At 40.1% G+C, this 18,566-nt stretch overlaps 1 protein-coding gene and 1 pseudogene across 2 annotated transcripts; both read left to right on the plus strand.

Annotated features, from left to right (window-relative positions):
• Positions 1-6,607: 6,607 nt before the first annotated feature.
• On the plus strand, positions 6,608-9,888 carry LOC120111566 (translocon-associated protein subunit alpha-like). Of its 2 annotated transcripts, XM_039128912.1 has the most exons (5): positions 6,608-7,100; positions 8,081-8,158; positions 8,347-8,550; positions 9,226-9,297; positions 9,549-9,888. In XM_039128912.1, the coding sequence occupies exons 1-5, from the start codon at positions 6,972-6,974 to the stop codon at positions 9,597-9,599; spliced, it is 534 nt and encodes a 177-aa protein (XP_038984840.1). In that variant the 5' UTR covers positions 6,608-6,971; the 3' UTR covers positions 9,600-9,888. The 2 variants fall into 2 exon arrangements, with proteins under 2 accessions (XP_038984840.1, XP_038984841.1); XM_039128913.1 differs by lacking the exon at positions 8,081-8,158.
• A 3,899-nt stretch (positions 9,889-13,787) lies between these two features.
• Positions 13,788-13,885, plus strand: LOC120111807 (annotated as a pseudogene).
• The last annotated feature ends 4,681 nt before the right edge of the window (positions 13,886-18,566 follow it).

An 18,566-nucleotide genomic window follows, 5' to 3' on the forward strand; every position in this document is an offset into this window, starting at 1 on the left:
CAGTTTATTTCCTTGGGCCAAGAAAAAAAATCCTAGCGGCGGGGTTCTAGTTTTAAGATTATATTATAGTTTAACTGATTGATATCAGTAACTTTTCCAAAACTAGGGTCCACTGTTTAAACCTGTTAGTGCCATATCGTACACGATATTTATATATATATATATATTTGAAAAACTTAGTTGGTCAGGTCACATCAGGTACATTAATAATTTGACAGAAAACTGGCACGTTCATTGAAAGAGTAGCTGTGATGAATAAGGATGGCGATCGCCATTGTAAATTTACAAGGTCTGTCGACGGGACAAGGGGCGGCCGACAAGGAATGGCCCATGACTCGGTGGACGCCGCAAGGTTCATCTCCTTTCGCAGCAAATGCAATACAATCTGCTTCAGATTCTTACGGGATCTTTAAACAGATTTGTCTTTCAAACAAAGTTGGAACGACATTCGATTAGCATCTCTCTTGCTCTGTGAGGATCCGTGCGGGCGTGTATTTAGTCCCACATCGGTTATTCGCTGGATAGATCTTGGGTATTTATACAGGATCAAGGAACCCAAATAGTAACTTCTGGCTAGTCATTTTGGGTGAGATCCTGGGTTGTTACAAATGGTATCAGAGCAGACCTGGCCCATAACCTATGTGGACTAGGGGACACTGCAGCATGGATCCATTGGGGTTGACCACGGACCGATCATGGTGTTTGTGATTAGATTTGAATGGATTTGAACCCTTAGCCTAACGAGAACGTCAGGGCTTGAACGGGGGGAGTATGTGAGGATCCGTGCGGGCGTGTGTTTAGTCCCACATCGGTTATTCGCTGGGTAGATCTTGGGTACTTATACAGGATCAAGGAATCCAAACAATACCTTCCGGCTAGCCATTTTGGGTGAGGTCCTGAGTTGTTACAAATGGTATCAGAGCGGACCCAGCCCATAACTTATGTGGACTAGGGGACACTGCATTACGGATCCATTGGGACTGACCACGGATTGATCGTGGTGTTTGTGATTAGATTTGAATGGATTTGAACTCTTAGCCTGACGAGGACGTCAGAGCTTGAACGGGGGGAGTATGTGAGGACCCGTGCAAGCATGTGTTTAGTCCCACATCGGTTATTCGTTGGGTAGATCTTGGGTACTTATACAGGATCAAAGAACCCAAACAATAACTTCTGGCTTGCCATTTTGGGTGAGATCCTGGGTTGTTACAGCTCCCGTGTGAGGCCAAGCACTAGATGGATTCACATGAGCATGGCATCAGATCGAGCCATCTCTTCTGCTCCTGCGCGACACCAAGCACCAGATGGGTTCACATGTGCAAAGTCTGACCTCATTGTCTGGCCACAAGTAAAATGGGCAAAACGTGTCCTTTTACGAGCCGAGTTAGACCTTTATTTCCTGCAACAGTCCTCAGATAAGCGTTGCAATTGTGGACCATCACCGCCTTTCGGCATTCTTCAAAGCTCTCTACTAATGGTCCAACTTGCCGAGCGGCAGAAATGCACGGCCGTTTCGCACGTTATTGTCTTATACATAGTGCACGATTTATTTTATCACTAGCTTGCAACGCTGACTTGATCAAAAGGTACTCCATCCGCTTTCTTAGGTGCCGCTGCACCTTTATTTAACCAATATCATCTCATCTCTTCACTTTCCCTCGTAGAGTCTAGGGACTTCTAGCTCCATTTCAAGCTTCTTGCACCAACTTCAAATTTTTCGCCATTAGTTTCCAAAGTATACGTACAGTTTACTACATCTGCCAGCTACCCTTGAACGCGTCAATTTAATCCTACTCCTCGACCAGCATCGATGGATCTCACTCTCGCAAAGAGATAAAATAAAAAAATAAGGATAAAATGGGGGCTCTAAGATCCTGCCATGGCTGGCCAGTACAAAAGTCAAAAAAATGTGAACGTGGCTGTCATTTTTGACCTATTCGGCTTGTCGATCACTATAATAAACTATGTTACTATGAATATTCGAAGTTTATAGATAAAATATTATTGGATTCAACGAGGAGATAACAAGAAGGCAAGTGGGGGATGCAAGCGATGATGCAACTCATTTAGGATTTCTCCAAGCAATAATAGAGATACAGTATCTTACGGAGGCTAGGTCAACATCATGGCTCGATCCAAGCAATAATATATAGAGATACAGTATGTTACGGAGGCTAAGGTCAAGATTATGGTTCCGAGGTAATGGTTCCATTGCCCTTCCCCATTATTCGGGAAAGTTCAACAAAAAAAAATGCCAGCCTTTGTCGACAACATAAAATCCAATGATCCTTGTCGTGCTTAGGAAGCAAGAAAGAGACTACAAGAGATGGGTCTCCAAGGCTATCTCAAGCAACCTTCCGATTCAAGTAAATATTTTATTAACTGGTCTTTTGTCGGTCCATAGCGTCGAGGCGCATGCATGCATAGACCATGACAAAGCAGCCACCATAGATTCCGTAATCAAGCATTACTTGTGGTTTGACGGTCTTGACCCGGAGACTCAGTCAAGAATCGAAAGCGCTGAGTTAATCAATCTGCAATCCAACGTAATCCGAGACGCAGTTCATGAAGCTATTATGTTAGCCATGGCTCTATATGTAATTTGAAAGCATCGTGTACTGGACCAGAAAAACTTCACCTAGTCTTATTTTCTAAATTTTTGTTATTATGCTACTATCACCTAGATCCTAGTACAAGGATCTTACTGGCCACTTCGCATCCGTGTGATATGTCACAAAATGGGAATATATATATATGCTTGCTGCATAGGTGGAGAAAATGAGGAATTTTGATGAGATCAAACATATCCCAATTTCGACTAGCATAGAACTATTGACGTCCTTGCATCTAGCCTCCATGTAGTTGCTGCCTAGTAATGCCTCAATAGTTTTTTCTCTAGCAGCCAGTATGTATCCAGGTCCTCTTTCGGAGTGGCTGCTATGAACCAGGACTAGCAAGAAAGCAAGCAGTGACTCGTTTGGCCCGGCATGTGACGTTAAACGACTGGCCAGATCCAACACCTCGTGGGGTGGAGCCAAACGCAAAGCTAGGGCTGATCCGGGAAAAGTCTACGCCTCGTGTCAAGGAAAATTGGACGACTTAAGAAACAACCAAGCAAAATAAATGAGTGGATTTGGCTCGCCATCATCGACCAGCGCAATATGATGGCAACATGATGAGGGCCAACTGTGATTGATGGTTCTCCGTCTGTGTTGCCCCCGAGTCCTAGATACCGACGTGAACCATCTTCATGGATCTACAAGGCCATAGATAAGGATCGAAACCTCACCTGATCGACTCTGGCCGGGCTCTCCAATATTTAAGTTCAAAAGAGTTTCTCGGTGGCAAAAGGATTAAAAGAAATGATAATGCTGGTACTCGAGCCGTGGAGCATTCATCTTCTATCAAAAGCCTTTTGGGCCTTTTATAGCAGGGATTCCGCATCATCAAATCATATTCGAGCAAACTTGAGATCTTGTTATAACAAACTGTTGGTGTGGGATAATAACCAAGGATGTGCTGCAAATACCTCATGCGTCATAGAATTGCTAAAATCACGTGCGCACCTAGGTGAAGAGATCAAGTTGCCTCTACCATGAAGTAGTTTCGCTTGGCTTGGATTGATCACTAAGGTCACCAGGCTAAGCTGAGCGACTTCGGCTTTGTAGGTTAGCCGCTGCTCATTCCAGCCTCTAGGTCAGCTCCAGAGGCCCAACCAAAATTCCTTGGAGAATTTCTTTGGGCGCCCGAGTCATCACATGGAGGATGAGTTGTATCATATGGCTTCGATCATTTATTGCCATAACAATTGCCCTTACTAAGAGTATAACTGTTGTATTGACAGCAATAGATATAGGATTATTAGGCGAAATAGAAACAACTAAAGCAAAAAAAAACAAAAACAAACCATGCATAGAGATTAAACAAAAAATGTTAAATGTAAAATAGCAAATAAACAAATGATTGGTGATTAAATTAAACCTTTTCAGCTGTCTAATTGATGAAGGGAATGAAAAATTCAACAATAAGTATTAGAATGCCGCTAATAGCTTATTAGGGTTTTCTAAAAAAAAAGGATGTCTAGAAGACCACCCAAATTCATTAAAAAAAATAAAAAGTACAACAGAAAAAGAAAATAAAAAATAAATAAATGCCGGAGAACGAACAAGCCCAGCTAGCCCATGCAATAGTGAGTAGCCTTAGCCCGACAAATCTCATTGGCCCAACAGCCCTAGCCAGCCTAAATAAGTCCCAACCCAACTAGCTTATATAATTCAAATTTAGAAGCCCCAGTGACACCCAACTGGTCTCCATCAAGATGACCCTTAGCAAAAGGACTTGGATCATAGTTGGCAAAAGTAAAGAACGATAAATGATGCAAAAATAAAATTGGTCTCCCAAGTGCAGGAGAATCGCACAAGTAGTAAATTCTCGGGAGTCCGAGGTTGAATCCTCAGGGAACGAAATATATATGAGATTATTTAATATAATTTTAGATTAATTAATTCAATAAATTTGTGGATTAAAATTATGTTTTGATTTTCAGAAATTAAAATCGGAGAACAATATAGCAATAAACAAAGTTCAATAAAATAAAGATGGTAGGGATCTGGAATCCCCCTTGACGATATTGCATCCAAGAAATAAACTCTATGATTCTTGATTAAAAATGAGTGGTAGGATAGATCTAATCATGGTATATGTTTCATGAACATATGAACTCAATTTCTAAGCATTCGTCGTGCTTTCTACGTCTACGACGAATCAAATACTAAAGCAATCCATATATTAATAATCATAATCCATTTAAGAACTATCTACGAAATAACTATGCATGGATCAAAAACATATCAGTAAATATAATTCATTCAAGGCAAAAGTTTAGAGTTTACTTCAAAGAGCAATACATCAAAGGTTCATCCATCTCCCTCCCTAAGAAATTAGCCTTCCATTTCACACATTAATCCCCCTTTCATTTTCTTTATTTTTTTTTTCTCTTTTCTTTTCGGAAACAGGGCCTCCCCTGTTTCCTCTCTCTGTTTTTTTCTTTGAATGGGGACTTCCTTCCAAATGAGGGATGACAGACCCTCTTTCTTCCGAATGGCCTACCAAAATAACCAGCTCATTTCCCCACTTTCTCGCACGCGATGACGACCAGCTGAGATGAATCCCTGATCCCACGGGATGCTCCCTCCGGAAGGATCGGACGCGTAAGGTGAGGAGTTGCATGCTGGGACGCGTTGCTTGAGATGCGGACGCGTGCGGGATCAGGGAGAAGCTGAAGATCATGGGATGCTGGAATCTTCGGACTCAGACGGGAGAAGCGCAACGGACAGCAGGGATGCTGGGACGCGTGGACTGATCGCGAGTTGATGAGCCGCATGCGGACGCTGCGAAGCTTCGCGGGGATGAATGCATGGATTCGGATGATGTGCTGTGGGTTGCTGGCGCAGAGAAGACGGAAAACAGTTCCTTGGGGTCGCAAATTCGGAAGACGCCCGGATGGATCGCGCTCTTCCACGCTGGCGCTGTGAACTGGGATGACCTGGAGAGAAAGGAGATCCGAGAGGAGCTGGGACGCGTGGACTGCGAGGAAGATGCTGAAGGAAGCTTGGACTGATCACACGAACACGGGATGGGAGCTGGAGCTTGAAGCTTGGGAGGCCAGGAGATGAACTCGGACGGGAGCTGGGATGCATGGCTTTGGACTCGGGTTGCTGGATGCTTCGTGGACGCACAGGAGAAAGACCTGATTGCGGGTTCCAAGAGCTGGGAGAAAGGGTCTTCGGACGTGGCAGCTGATGCGGGGGTGACGGCTGGGATGAATGAACTCCAAAAGCCTTTGAAATGGGGGAAAGAAGAGAATGCTCATTTCTTCCACGCAGGCGGAGACGTTGAATAGATGCCGGCTTGCAAAAGACTGAAGCTGCAACGAAGTAGACAGCTGAACTTGACCTCCTCCTAGTGTGCAACTGGGGTCGACCCATGCGGTTGGCTGGTCACCTGCGGTGATGCATATTTTTGGACCCGATGCGCATTTCAACTTGATTTACGATCACCTGCACCCCAAAAAAAATAAAATATTAATGCAGCACTGTTATCATTATTTGTTAGCAATAATGCTAATTTAAGTGATGTGTAGATCGCACTTTTGTGCTCTCATCACACCCTCCAACTAGCTTATTGCTAGTCTCTAGCAATTAACGAGCAAATAATAAAATGAGAGTACAAAAGGTGTGGTTTAACCTTTGATATTTTATTAGAACTAATTGCATAAAATTAAAATAAGTACTCACTTTCGTAGGAATCACGATTGCACTTAGCACGTGCAACAAGCCGTTAAACCCCTAGGTTACCCTAGTGGACGAGTGTTGTCTCGTGAGGGTTTTCAGGGATGCTACCACTACAGAAAAATGGGCCTTTCCCGACGCATTTTTACCGACGCTAGGAGGAAGCGTCGGAAAAAATTTCACCGCTCATACATTTGCCGACGCTTTGATTTGGCGTCGGAAATTCTTAGGAGTAGACGACCATCGGGCCTAAAACCACGCTTATAAGCATCGTCAAAAATCAAATTCACATCAAAACGAGCGGCTCCCCCCCCCCCCTCCTTTAGCATCCCAATCGATCAAATCCTAGCTCCTCTGGCTTCTCCTTCCTCCTCTCCGACGACGAGCGACCGACCGACCCTTGTCCTCTCCGGCGCCGAGCGACGTCCGACGCCAAGCTCCTCTCGTCCTCTCTCCTCTCCGGCGCCGAGCGACCGTCCGCATCCTCCTCTCTCGTCTCCGGCGCCGAGCGACCGAGCCCCGAACCAGGGAGGCGAGACGATGGAAGGCACCAGGCTTCCCCGACGATTCAAATAAAATGCCTTCCTTGATCCATACTTCTCGTTTCGGTCTCTCCCACCGCCCTCGTGGTGGTTCTCTTCGTCGTGGCCGGAAATACCCGGGACGGGCTCCAGGGCGTGGATGGTCCAAGGCCAAGGGCTGTTGGTCGGCTCCACAGTCGCCGCGGCAGCGGTTGGTGAAGTTCCGGAGCCGGGTGGTGGTGATCATCCCCGTTCGCTTCGCCTCTTCCTCGGCAATCCCATGATCCAGGTATCCCCTCCTCCTTTCCTTCTCTCCTTTGTTGTAGTTCTCAAGTTTTTGGAATTCTGGTTGGCTTCTTGGTAAGAATGTCTTGTAAGTTCTTGATTGGAATACACGAAATCTTGATTGCATTCTTGGTGACAATATCTTGAAATTTTATATTTTCAAGTCAGCATTCTTGACCTAGAGTCATTCCTGGAATTAGGTGTGGAAAAGCTTCCTCTTAGAAAGAAGATGTTAGCCTAAGTAACTGTGGATGAAGTGTTCCAGAAATTATAAACTGTCGGTAGATTAATTATCCGAAACTTCTTTCTAGATTATGGGTTTGGCTCTGGGATCTTGATCAAATTCTTGCCCTGTTTCAATATTCTTGCGAGCACTGTTATTGGGTGTTCTAAACCTATGGGATGACAATAAATGAGTTTCGGATAGGTTTGATTCAGAAATATATAAGCACTGTCTGTATCTGTGCCAATGACCAATCTGATATGGGTTGACAGAGGCCAAGATTGTGACTCCGAAACATGGAGGCTCTACACAGAGCTACTGGTACCGTGTTTATGATATATAGTCTCCTTGGGTATTAACTGGTACTTTGAAGTAGAGTGGTCATATGTTGTATCAGTTTGTTCTGGTTTGTGTCTAATACCCATAATAGTAATAATAAAAACAAAAATATTAGCAATAACAATAACCTATAAGCTCATACTTATAACTTGTTAGCAAACTGTTGGAGCGAAAGGATCATATGAAAACCATGAGAAAGTTGACTGAGCAATGATCTATAAGCATTATCCAGACTACCAACCAAGTGAAATAGATGATTTTAAGATATGTTGAAACAGATAAATTCATATATGATATTGGTATCTGTTTTGTGCAAAGTGTATCCCTAGTTCAGTTGTTGTAAGTCTTAATTTTCCTTAATGCTATGCCTTTATTTGTTAACATTATTAATATCAAGCATTTCTATCCATTGCCTATCACAGGAGTTTTTCAATGCATCGGTGCCGTTTTCTGCTCAAGCGACATTCCCTCATAAATTTGCTGCCAGCAAATTCTTGCAGGTAGCTGCCTGTATATAGCACCTGCATTTTTCTCATGATATCTTGCCCTGTGGAAACATCCTCCTTTGGATTGGCAACTAGTCTTTTTTTGAACGAGCATGGCTATATTCAGTTAAGTTGCATATATATTCATATAGTAAGAGATTATGCTATAGTTTTGAGACTCTACTAATGTGTTCGTACTGCAGCCTGGCTTATTTGATTTAGTGGGTACCATAGTTTATGAGATTGATCATCGACGATATCAGAGTGTGTTTTATAACGGTACCATTGAAGTTGTGGAGACCGGAGGTTTCCTCAGCATAGAGTCTGTCTTCCTTGTTACTCTTGGAGCTGCCTTCATTGGCCTTTTTGGATTGTGGGCATATGGTCAAATACAACGATTTTCAAAGGTAAGCTACTTTAATGAATTCCTTCATATTCTATAAAATATTGGTTGTGATCTCAGACTGTTTGAATAAAGGAATCATATACTTTATGCTCCTCAAGAGTAGATGTTGACAAGGATTTCAGATAGGCAAATTTGTTATTCATTTTGGTGTACTTGATATATATTAGTTCTACAAGTCAAAATCTCTGCCAGATGGTATTAGTTGCTGTTTACCACTTGATCATTATTGGCTGAAGCCTGTGCTTTTAGACTGATGTATGAGCTGCGACATTGTTGAACCTTTGGTGCATGTGCTATATATTTGTCAAAATTAGTATCCATATTTTGCTTCTGGTGTTTTTCATGTCATTATTGTTGTTCTTTGGTGTGAACCTTATCAGAGTCAAGATGTGGTACAGGTCTCAAAAATTCCTGCAGGAGGCTTAAGAAACCATATTTTCAGTATAAGTCAGACTTGAGCTATTAACTTGTATTTAAAAACAAACTAAATCTACTTGTATTAAACAATTGCTAATGACAGACTTGTTGACTGTTTAATTACTGTTAGTACACGTCTTTTTTTTTCAAAAATTTAATAATGGATAAAGATATCGACTTGCGAAAATTGAGTTCTTGCTCATTTAGTGTAGTCGCATACAATTAAATTGTTCTTATGTTCATGTATAATTCTTCTTAGAAAACCAAGAGCATGCCTAAGGTGGAAGTAGGTACTCGAGCGGCTGATGCTAACATGGATGAATGGTTGCAGGTGAGTTATTAGCTGCTGCAGTATCAAATCAACATTCCTTTTTTGTGACCATCTTGTGCTTAGCTTATCATTTTTTTTCTCTTCCTCACACATATCAACACCTGCTACTTTTCTGACAGAATATTGGTATTAATGGTTCATGTTTGCTGTTTGCTCCATACTCTTTGGTTTTAAGCCTGATCAGATCCACTACATCCCGAGAGAAATGAAACCTTTTCTCTTTTTTGTGTGTGTTTATATTTGTTGTCCAGGGAACTGCATATGCTCAGTCACTTTCAAACAAGTCGAAGAAGAAGAAGTAGATTTCCATGTTCTTCAGGGTGGTTTCTATCCTTTAATCCAGTTTTATAGAGCAGGAAGATGAGAGAGATTCTGACAACATGGTAGTTTTCAAGGCTGTAGGTGAGAAACTTGGACACAAATGTTATGTCCATGTAGCTTTAATGTCAGCATCTAGTGTGTTTAGTAAACTGATTTTTTTGTGTGTACTACAAGGAAAAAATATTTTGGGAAAATTCAATTTTGGTGAAAACTGTTGTTTATGCATTATGCATTCTTAATGGTAAAAATGAATTAACGTTACTTTCTTCAGCTGCATAACGGTGATGTGTCTGTTTGGGAAATGCTGTATATGCACACCGGACTAATTCTTGGTTGTCTCATGATCAATGAAAAAGTTCTGTCCACCAGAATATAGTGAGCTCCTAATTGCCAAATCTGCTAGTTACAGAAGTTATCATGTATCTCTTTGTATTTTGCTTAGCAGGAAAATACTGAAGAGTAAATTAGGAAAAGATTACCATCCACAGAGAATTTATGGAAATTGGGATAGAGGTGATGACGAAAGAAACATGCTTTTACCTGGCAGATGTATAAGAGCCCGTAGCATCTTATTGGTGGCTCATTCGCTTGGAGATTTGGTATCAGAAACTCGCAATTGTATTTGGCAATTCAACATATCCAAGTGAAATAGATGAGGTTTATCTGTTTCAACATATCCAAGTGAAATAGATGATTTTGGATGTTCACTGTTGTTTCTCGACTTGCAAAAATTTTCCCCAGTATTTTTGCTCTTGTATTTGGCAATTCCCAGCTGCTTTTATCCGACTCTGCTCGTGATGCAGGGCGTCCATGAATCTATAATGCATGTTTTTTGGTATCTTTGTGCGTGCTGCGAATGGATCTGGGAACATGGCTTTAGCTCTGTTTTTTCGTATTTTTATTTTTTTTAAAAAAATGGAAATCCCGACGCTTTAAAGCGTTGGTAAAAAAAGTGGTTGCACGCCTTCGCCGACGCTTTAAAGCGTCGGTAAACTATATGCCTACGCCGACGCTAAAATGCATCGGCAAAAATAGATTTACCGACGCTTTAAAACGTCGGTGAAAACCTTTTGATTTCTGTAAACTGGGCATTCTTTGGGCTTTCCTGACGCTTTAAAGCGTCGGCGAATGTAGTTTTTGCCGACGCTTTCATTAGCGTCGGGAAAGCCCCTTTTTTGCTGACGCTTTCTCCTAGCGTCGGCAAAAACTTTTGCCACTCCGGTATCGCCAACGTTTTTGCGACGCTTCTATTTGCGTTGCGGGGACTTTAGCCGACGCTTATAAGCGTCGGAAAAGGTTATAAAAAGCGCCGGGAAAGATGAGTTTTCTTGTAGTGTACCCACAAACATCATACATGATATAACATGACATGAGATCATAATAAAAAAAAGGTGAAATAAATTCTAAGCTAATACACATGTAATTAATCGATATATATTTTCAAGTATGGCAACTGTCAAAGCAAGGAATATAAAAGTGTAGTGTGCATCAAATCATATGACTTTCTCAGAGTACTAATACCTCCACCACAACAGAGCACCGCCTGAGTTTTAGGTGCACTACTCAAGTCCACAAATGTTTTCTACAATTTATTAGAACCTGATCCATCAAATTTTCAGAATATCACATGTTGTCTAAATTTGTCAAGAATGGTTCGCATGTAAAGAAAGAGCTATCAATCTCAACTAAACAACCCGGGTACACAGAGGTCCAATACAATGGAGTCAAACCAGCCATTACCACATGTGACTAGGTTCAGCCTAACCAACTCATTCATGCTTATTTTTATTTCATTTTTTTTTTTCAATACACATGACAACTACAGCTATCCAACCCCATTAGGCTCTAGTAAGGTCCATGTAGCGAGCTTTCAGTCAATGACCCCCGATCCAGTTGGCTCAAGACATTAGGTGAAACACCCCTCGGACTTAATTACTCGAACCAGACTACGCCACGAGGCCAGACTTGTCATCATAAGTATTTTTTTTTTTTTTTGAATAATAATTATGCAAGAAAAGAAATGATAGACTGAACCATATAAATATTTTTATTATATATGTGACTGCATCGTGACTATAGGTCAACCAAAGTCGGATCATAAGGCACCTAAGTAATCTAGTCGGGATATTCAACCTCTATCTTTATGTGAAAACCAAATCCTGAACCTTATGGTACGAACAAGGATACTCATACTTCTTTTATGGATAAGGCTAACAAAAATGCAGTTAACAAATATGAACTCCTGAGGCCTTCCTATTGTCATTAAGTACACGTGTGGGGATCTAATAATAGGTCTCTGATTAGTCATAGTATGCATGTGTTCCTTGCCTTAATAGTTGTACACACTCAATATGAAAATACATGTGCATTTGCTCAGAAAAGAAAGTAATAGAATAAATCAAATGCAAAAACAAGTTTTTTTTTTTTTTGATCAAAATATTTCCCTCCCCCCAACTTAAACATTGCATTGTCCTCAATGTAAAAAAATGCAAGAAAACTATATATGAGAGACAATAGAGAAAATAATAGAGAGAAGAAGAATACCTTGAGCTGTTGATTTCCAGAAAAGAAGACCTACAAAATAAGAAGAAAACTAGAAATAAAAGAAAAAAAATAATAATTCTAACTAATATACACATACCTTGGCCTTCATGTTCAGTCATAAGAAGGCTCCCCCAAGGAAAAGGAGTCCTCTTCATCTGCAAAATTTTCAAGAAAAGGTTTTAATCTGTGTCCATTAACCTTAAAAATTTTGCCATCCTGTGGATTCTCAATTTCAATTGCCCCGTGTGGAAAAACAGTTTTTACAATGAAAGGACCTGTCCATCTTGATCGTAACTTTCCAGGAAACAGATGTAAGCGAGAGTCATACAAAAGAACTTTTTGTGCAGGCTCAAAAGATTTTCTTAGAATTGAGTTATCATGCCTAATTTTCATTCGTTCTTTACAAAGTCTAGTATTGTCATACGCATCCCAACGAATTTCATTCAATTCACTTAATTGTAATTTTCTAGCGAAACCAGCATCTGACATTTAATCGACGCTTGACATTTAATCGACGCTTGACAGTGCACAAATCTTTCAAAAATTTTGCATATGAAGGCACTTGTTTGATTGCATCAAGAAGAGGTACATTGATTTTTACTTGCTTAAAAAGCTCAAGAATTTCAGAGTTTGGTTCAAGCTTTTGCAAGGGCTTTAATCTTTGTGGAAATGGTGCAGGAAAAGGACATTTAATTTTTTCAGTAGATGTTGGTGCTTCGGTTTCTTCATTATCCTTTTCTTTTGTCTTGGGAGGGTCAGAATCAGGTATGACTTGTGTTTGTTCTGGGACTGGTCGGTCAATAATCTTTCCACTTCGCAATGTTATTATACACTTTGCTTGCTCTTTATGCGAAGTTGAAGATGATGCATTGCTACCGCCGTAGACTTGAGGGTTAGGTTGTGGTTGAGCTGGTAGCTTACCCTTCTCTTGAGCACTTAAAGCAGTGGTCAGCGTTGTCAGTTGATTTCTTAATTTATCATTGATTTTAGCTTGACCTTGCATGAAAGATTGCAAAGTTTCTTCGAGACTGGATTTTTGAGGGGGTGCATGTGCATAATGAGGGTGCGGAGGTGGAGGAGTTGGGTTATATACTTGTTGAGGTAGGTCATTCCTCCACCTGAAATTTGGATGGTTCTTCCATCCAGGGTTGTAAGTACCTGAAAAAGGATTATTGAAAGATTTTTGATAGGTATTCATAACATTGGCCTGATCATGCAAGACTTCCTTGAATGCGGGTATTGTGGGGCAATCAGTGGTGAGATGGCCAGGCATCTCGCAAATCCTACAACACTCGTTGTTATGCTCTACGGTCTTGACGGGTTCAATCCTTCTAAGTTCAATTTCCTCTACCTTCCTAGTAAGGGCTGCCATTTTAGCCTGAATATCATCTTGAGTACTAAGGTTATAAAGGCCCCCATGTCCAATGTTAGTAGGCTTAGGCAAAGGTTTATTCACTCTATCCCCTGTATCCCATAATTGTGCAGTCTCTGCGAGAGAGTCTAAATAGTCCCATGCCTCATCGGGTTGCTTTTCCAAAAATAGACCATTGCACATAGTCTCTATAAATTATTTTAATTGTGGAGACAATCCCTCGTAAAAGAAACTAATGGTTCTCCATGTTTCAAACCCATGATGAGGACAAGAGAGTAGCAAATCTTTAAATCTCTCCCAGCATTCATAAAATGTTTCATGGTCTTTTTGCTGGAAATTACTAATGTGCCTTTTCAAAAAGTTAGTCCTTTGTGCGGGAAAGAATTTTTTTAAGAATTCTCTTTGCATATCATGCCATGTTCCTAACGATCTTGGTCTCAAGGAGTTCAGCCATATTTTGGCTTTATCCTTCAAGGAAAAAGAAAACAAGGTTAATTTAAGGACATCTTCCGATACATTTGGCACTCTAAATGTGATGCTAATTTCCTCAAAATCCTTAAGGTGAAGATAAGGGTTCTCGGATTCCATTCCATGATACTTTGGCAGCAATTGAATTACTCCTGGTTTGATTTCAAAGTGTCCTACATTTTCAGGAATAATCATGCATGAAGGTTGACTAGTCCTAGTGGGATGTAAGTATTGTCGAAGTGTCATAACTGGGGGTCTACCTTCATTACCATGGTGACTTCCTACATCATCATCAGCCATCTCACCAGATCTGAGATTTTGCGAAAAAGTTTCAATAATGTGATCTAAGGAATTGTCAAAAGGTTGTCGACTCAGACGTCCAGTGTTGTCCCTATTCCAACCTAGCATACAAAATTTCAGAGTTTATTTATTTGTTTGTTTTTTTTTTGTTTTTTTTTTAATGATTACCCTTGATCTTTTCTTAAAGTTCTTATCAATTTTCAAGTAGCAACAAGGGTTAATGAGATATGATGATAATAAAATTCTGATTCTAAACAAAAAAATTAAACACAGAAAATTCAAAGCAGACAACAGCAAAGTTTATATTAATTTAATGGTCGTAAAAGTATCAGAATATCAATCAGACCGTTCAGATGAAAGAAACATGTGTTCTACAGCAGCCGACGAAATTTGAGTGCAATCAGACGGTGGATTACTCAGATATCAGAGTTTGATGCAGACTGTGCAGGGAATAAAAAAACAGCAATAAAGATTTTTTTTCTTTTTCTTTTTCGAAACAAAAAGACTAACTACTAAAGTACTAATTAAATCTAAAAATTATACTAATAAATCAGCCGTTCCCCGGCAACGGCGCCAAAAACTTGATGCAAAAATTGATAGTCAACTTTAAAGACCACGCAATAGCACGTATCTAGTAGGATAGTGATTACGGGTATCGATCCACAGGGATTGGGGTACAGTTGTTTTTTTTTTTAAAAAAAAATATTTAAAAAGAAAGAGCTGGTGAAGAAAATTAAACTAAGGAATTTTAATAAAGCAAAATGCAATTAAAAGGATATCAGTTTGGGAGAAACCTAGGGCAAGGAATTCACCACTAACATCGAGACAAGGGTTATTTATATTTTAATTTATTCTTGGATAAACATGCAAATTGGCTACAAGCCTAATAGACATTCGAATAAAATTTCACAGAAGTAATTTAGGCATAATCCATCTTTAGTTTAGCATGAAATGTCTACCCTAATCTAAGGTGGTAGCACATCGCATCTTCCTTAAGCATGAACTATCTTATTTTTACTTCAATGATCATGAAGAGCAGTTGTATAAACTTCATATTTAAAATCACAGAAATTAAATATGAGATGAAATAAAATATTCATTAGAAGCAGAATAAGGTTTATACAATTCCAAGAATAGAAATTAAAAATATAAAAATCCTTGGCCCTTTGTTAGGGCTACATCCGGCCCTGGAGAAGAGATCAGCCCTGCATGGAGTTGGAGACGGCAGCAGCAGCACAGCAGCAGGCTCCCATCTCTTCCTTCATGATTTCTTTCTTTGAAATATTCCCAAAATAACAAAACTCTTCTCTCTCCTCTTATTTTTTTATTCTCTCATGTTCCCGTGGCTCACTCCCTCCCCTGTTTCCTCTTCTTCTTCCCGTGGGACTTGCCTCCGAGAGATTGATCTTCGGCTGCAGGGGGTGACGAGGACGTGGAGCAAAATGCAAGGGATGCTGGGATGAATCCGTGGATAAGATTTGATGCAGCTGGTGGATGCTGGATATGAGAAGGAAGCAGAGGATTTTTTTTGGATGCAGAATAGGGGAGTTGAGCGAAAGAAGAAAGATGTTGGGAGATTCGGATAAGGATGGAACGGCGTGGAAGAAACAGGATGGGGTGGAGTTCGGATTCGGAGGTTGGGAGGAAGTTGGGATCTCGGGATGAAAGGAGTAGATCTCGGCTGGATGGTTGAGAGGTAATCCGAAAGCAGAGGAGATGAAGACGAATCGAGGGGTTGCTAGGATTTTGTGGAATGACTGAAATGTGAACGGGATGATAAGTTGGGAGGTATCACGGAAGCATGAGATCCGAAGATAATCTATGGAATCAATCTAGAACGCTGGGAGGAACGTTGGAAAAGGACGTGGAGCGGGATGGGCATTCGGATGAGAAGGATGTTGGGACGGCTTCAACGCAGAGGATACGTGGTTTGTTTGAGGTTGTGCGGGCTGGGTTTTGATTTTATCCCACGGATCATGCGACTCTATTCCAGAACAGGGGAAGATGCTGGGACGTTGGGGAGTTCATGAGATCAAGATGGGATTCTATTCCGAAGAAGGGGTAAAGCTAGATTCGTGAAGAGATAAGAGCATGCTTCATTTGGCTGGGAACCGGAAGAGGCCAATGCTAGAATTCTTTAGGATCCGTGCGGCTAAAGATGATATATTTTGAGATCTGTGAGACAATTGATCGAACGGATTGTATTATTTTTAATGTTAAAACAGGAGAATTGGAATGAGTGAGAAGAAATTTAGGTGAACTTGGAAAGCACTGAATTTTGGAGAAGAGTTCTTGGAGTCGACTCCGGAGAATGTAGTGTCCGTTTAGGCTTTACCTAATTGAGCTCGACTCGACCTGCATGCATTAAGCTTAATCAATAAATAATCAAATCAAACTTGAATTATCTTTGATAATTTATTAACATGCAATGATGAAGGTAACACATTTTTTAAGTTGAATTTACGAAATATGTGAATTAAAATAATGATAAGTGCTATGAATAAGATATTAATTTATGCACTATTTAGTACTTATCACACCCCCCAACCTACTTTTTGCTAGTCCTCGAGCAAAATAAAAAAACTAACTCACTTTCGCAGGAATCGCGATTGCATTTACCATATGCAACAAGGCTTTAAACCCCTAGGTGGCCCTAGTGGACGAGTTTTGTCTCGTGAGGGTTTCCGGCTCAGATACCCACAAACTGTGATCTCTTTCCAATTTATTTTATCGTTACATAAAATCTAATTTCAAATGCATAAGTGCCAATAATTTCAAAAGTACACAAAGTTTTAATTACTAAGTCAGCCCAAATCTTAGGTCAGTATGCAACTTAAGTTGAAGTTATTAAGTTTCTGTTAGAGAGTTGTAAGGCTAATTTATACTTGGGTGCTCGGTGATGTCTGGACCATACACAAGCTAAGGCTTTAGATTTTCCAAAATACTGCTAAAACTAGTAGTTTCCAAAAATTGGTCAGATAAGACCTAATCACTGATTCAAAATCATCCTACCTTGCAGGATTTCGAGAGTTGTGGATGTTTACTTTAATACCTCATGGGCTTTATCTGTAATATTCCAGTTTACTCGAATTTTTACAACGACGGCTTTCACACTATCGTCTTTTTCAAGGTCAATATTATTTCTCTTTTTCTCTTTTTTTTATTATTATATTTTTTTTATTTTATATTTATTACGCACTTTTACTCTTGTAATGATTCCTCCATGTAACGAGCATTCAGTCAACACTCCCACACCAGATGGCATAAGGTGTTAGGCATCAAGACTCCCCTACGGACCTATGCTCGGGTTCCTCATTACAAGCCCGCTGACCTTTGACGATAGGTAGCCCTTTTCGATGTACCTGACTAAATTCACTTTTTTTTTTTTTAAACAATAAATATGGGATAATAGTGAATTAGATAGGAATGATTCATCAGGACTCAAGGTTGCTACTAGACTTAGCAACATAATGTTGAACCTAATCCTTAGAAGTGCAGGCTATGTGTGTTGTGAAATTCTAAAGTAAAAATTATCTTACAACTCGCTAAAAGAATATTTAATAAAAAGAATTCAAATTGACTTACTCCTGACTAGTTATTGGGCTTTTTAGATTTTATATACTTTGTGTGATTATCATTTCAGCACTAAGGCATAGAAATTAGGTTTTTTTTTTTGAAATTCATTTTTTTTTTGAAATTCACTTAAAAATGTGAAAATGCGAAAAATTCCTTCAAAAATTCAAATCCTATTACCCCCCAACCTAGATCAGACATTGTCCTCAATGTTTTTTTTTTGAATATTATATTATTATTTTTATTGTTTAATATATTTTTTTTATTTTGGACGAAAATATGATGCATATGGAGGATATAAGCATTTTACCGTAGTTGCATCAGTAATATGAGGGATTCTGTTAAGAAAATAAAAAAAATACGACAAGAAAATATGCAAAAATAACCTACGAGAATTGGGTTGCCTCCCAATAAGCGCTAAGTTTAACGTCTTCAGCCAGACGCAGTGCATCCTTATCAAATCATACCGAGTTTATGCGGGGTTCTCCAAGGAAGAAAATTTGTGGAAGACTGATTGTCGGGCACAGAGTTATACTCTTCTGATCAGTCAAGTCAAGCATGCACTAAAAGAAAACACGTCAAATCCTTGTATTTGCCCTAAAATCACTAGACAGCTCCTAACTGATTTGAAGAGGGCACCTAAGCCTCCAATCTGGTCTAATGAACTTAGTTGACCAGGTAAGCTCCCAGG

This window comes from Phoenix dactylifera, chromosome 8, assembly GCF_009389715.1.
Source record: "Phoenix dactylifera cultivar Barhee BC4 chromosome 8, palm_55x_up_171113_PBpolish2nd_filt_p, whole genome shotgun sequence".
Classification (NCBI taxonomy): Eukaryota; Viridiplantae; Streptophyta; class Magnoliopsida; order Arecales; family Arecaceae; genus Phoenix; species Phoenix dactylifera.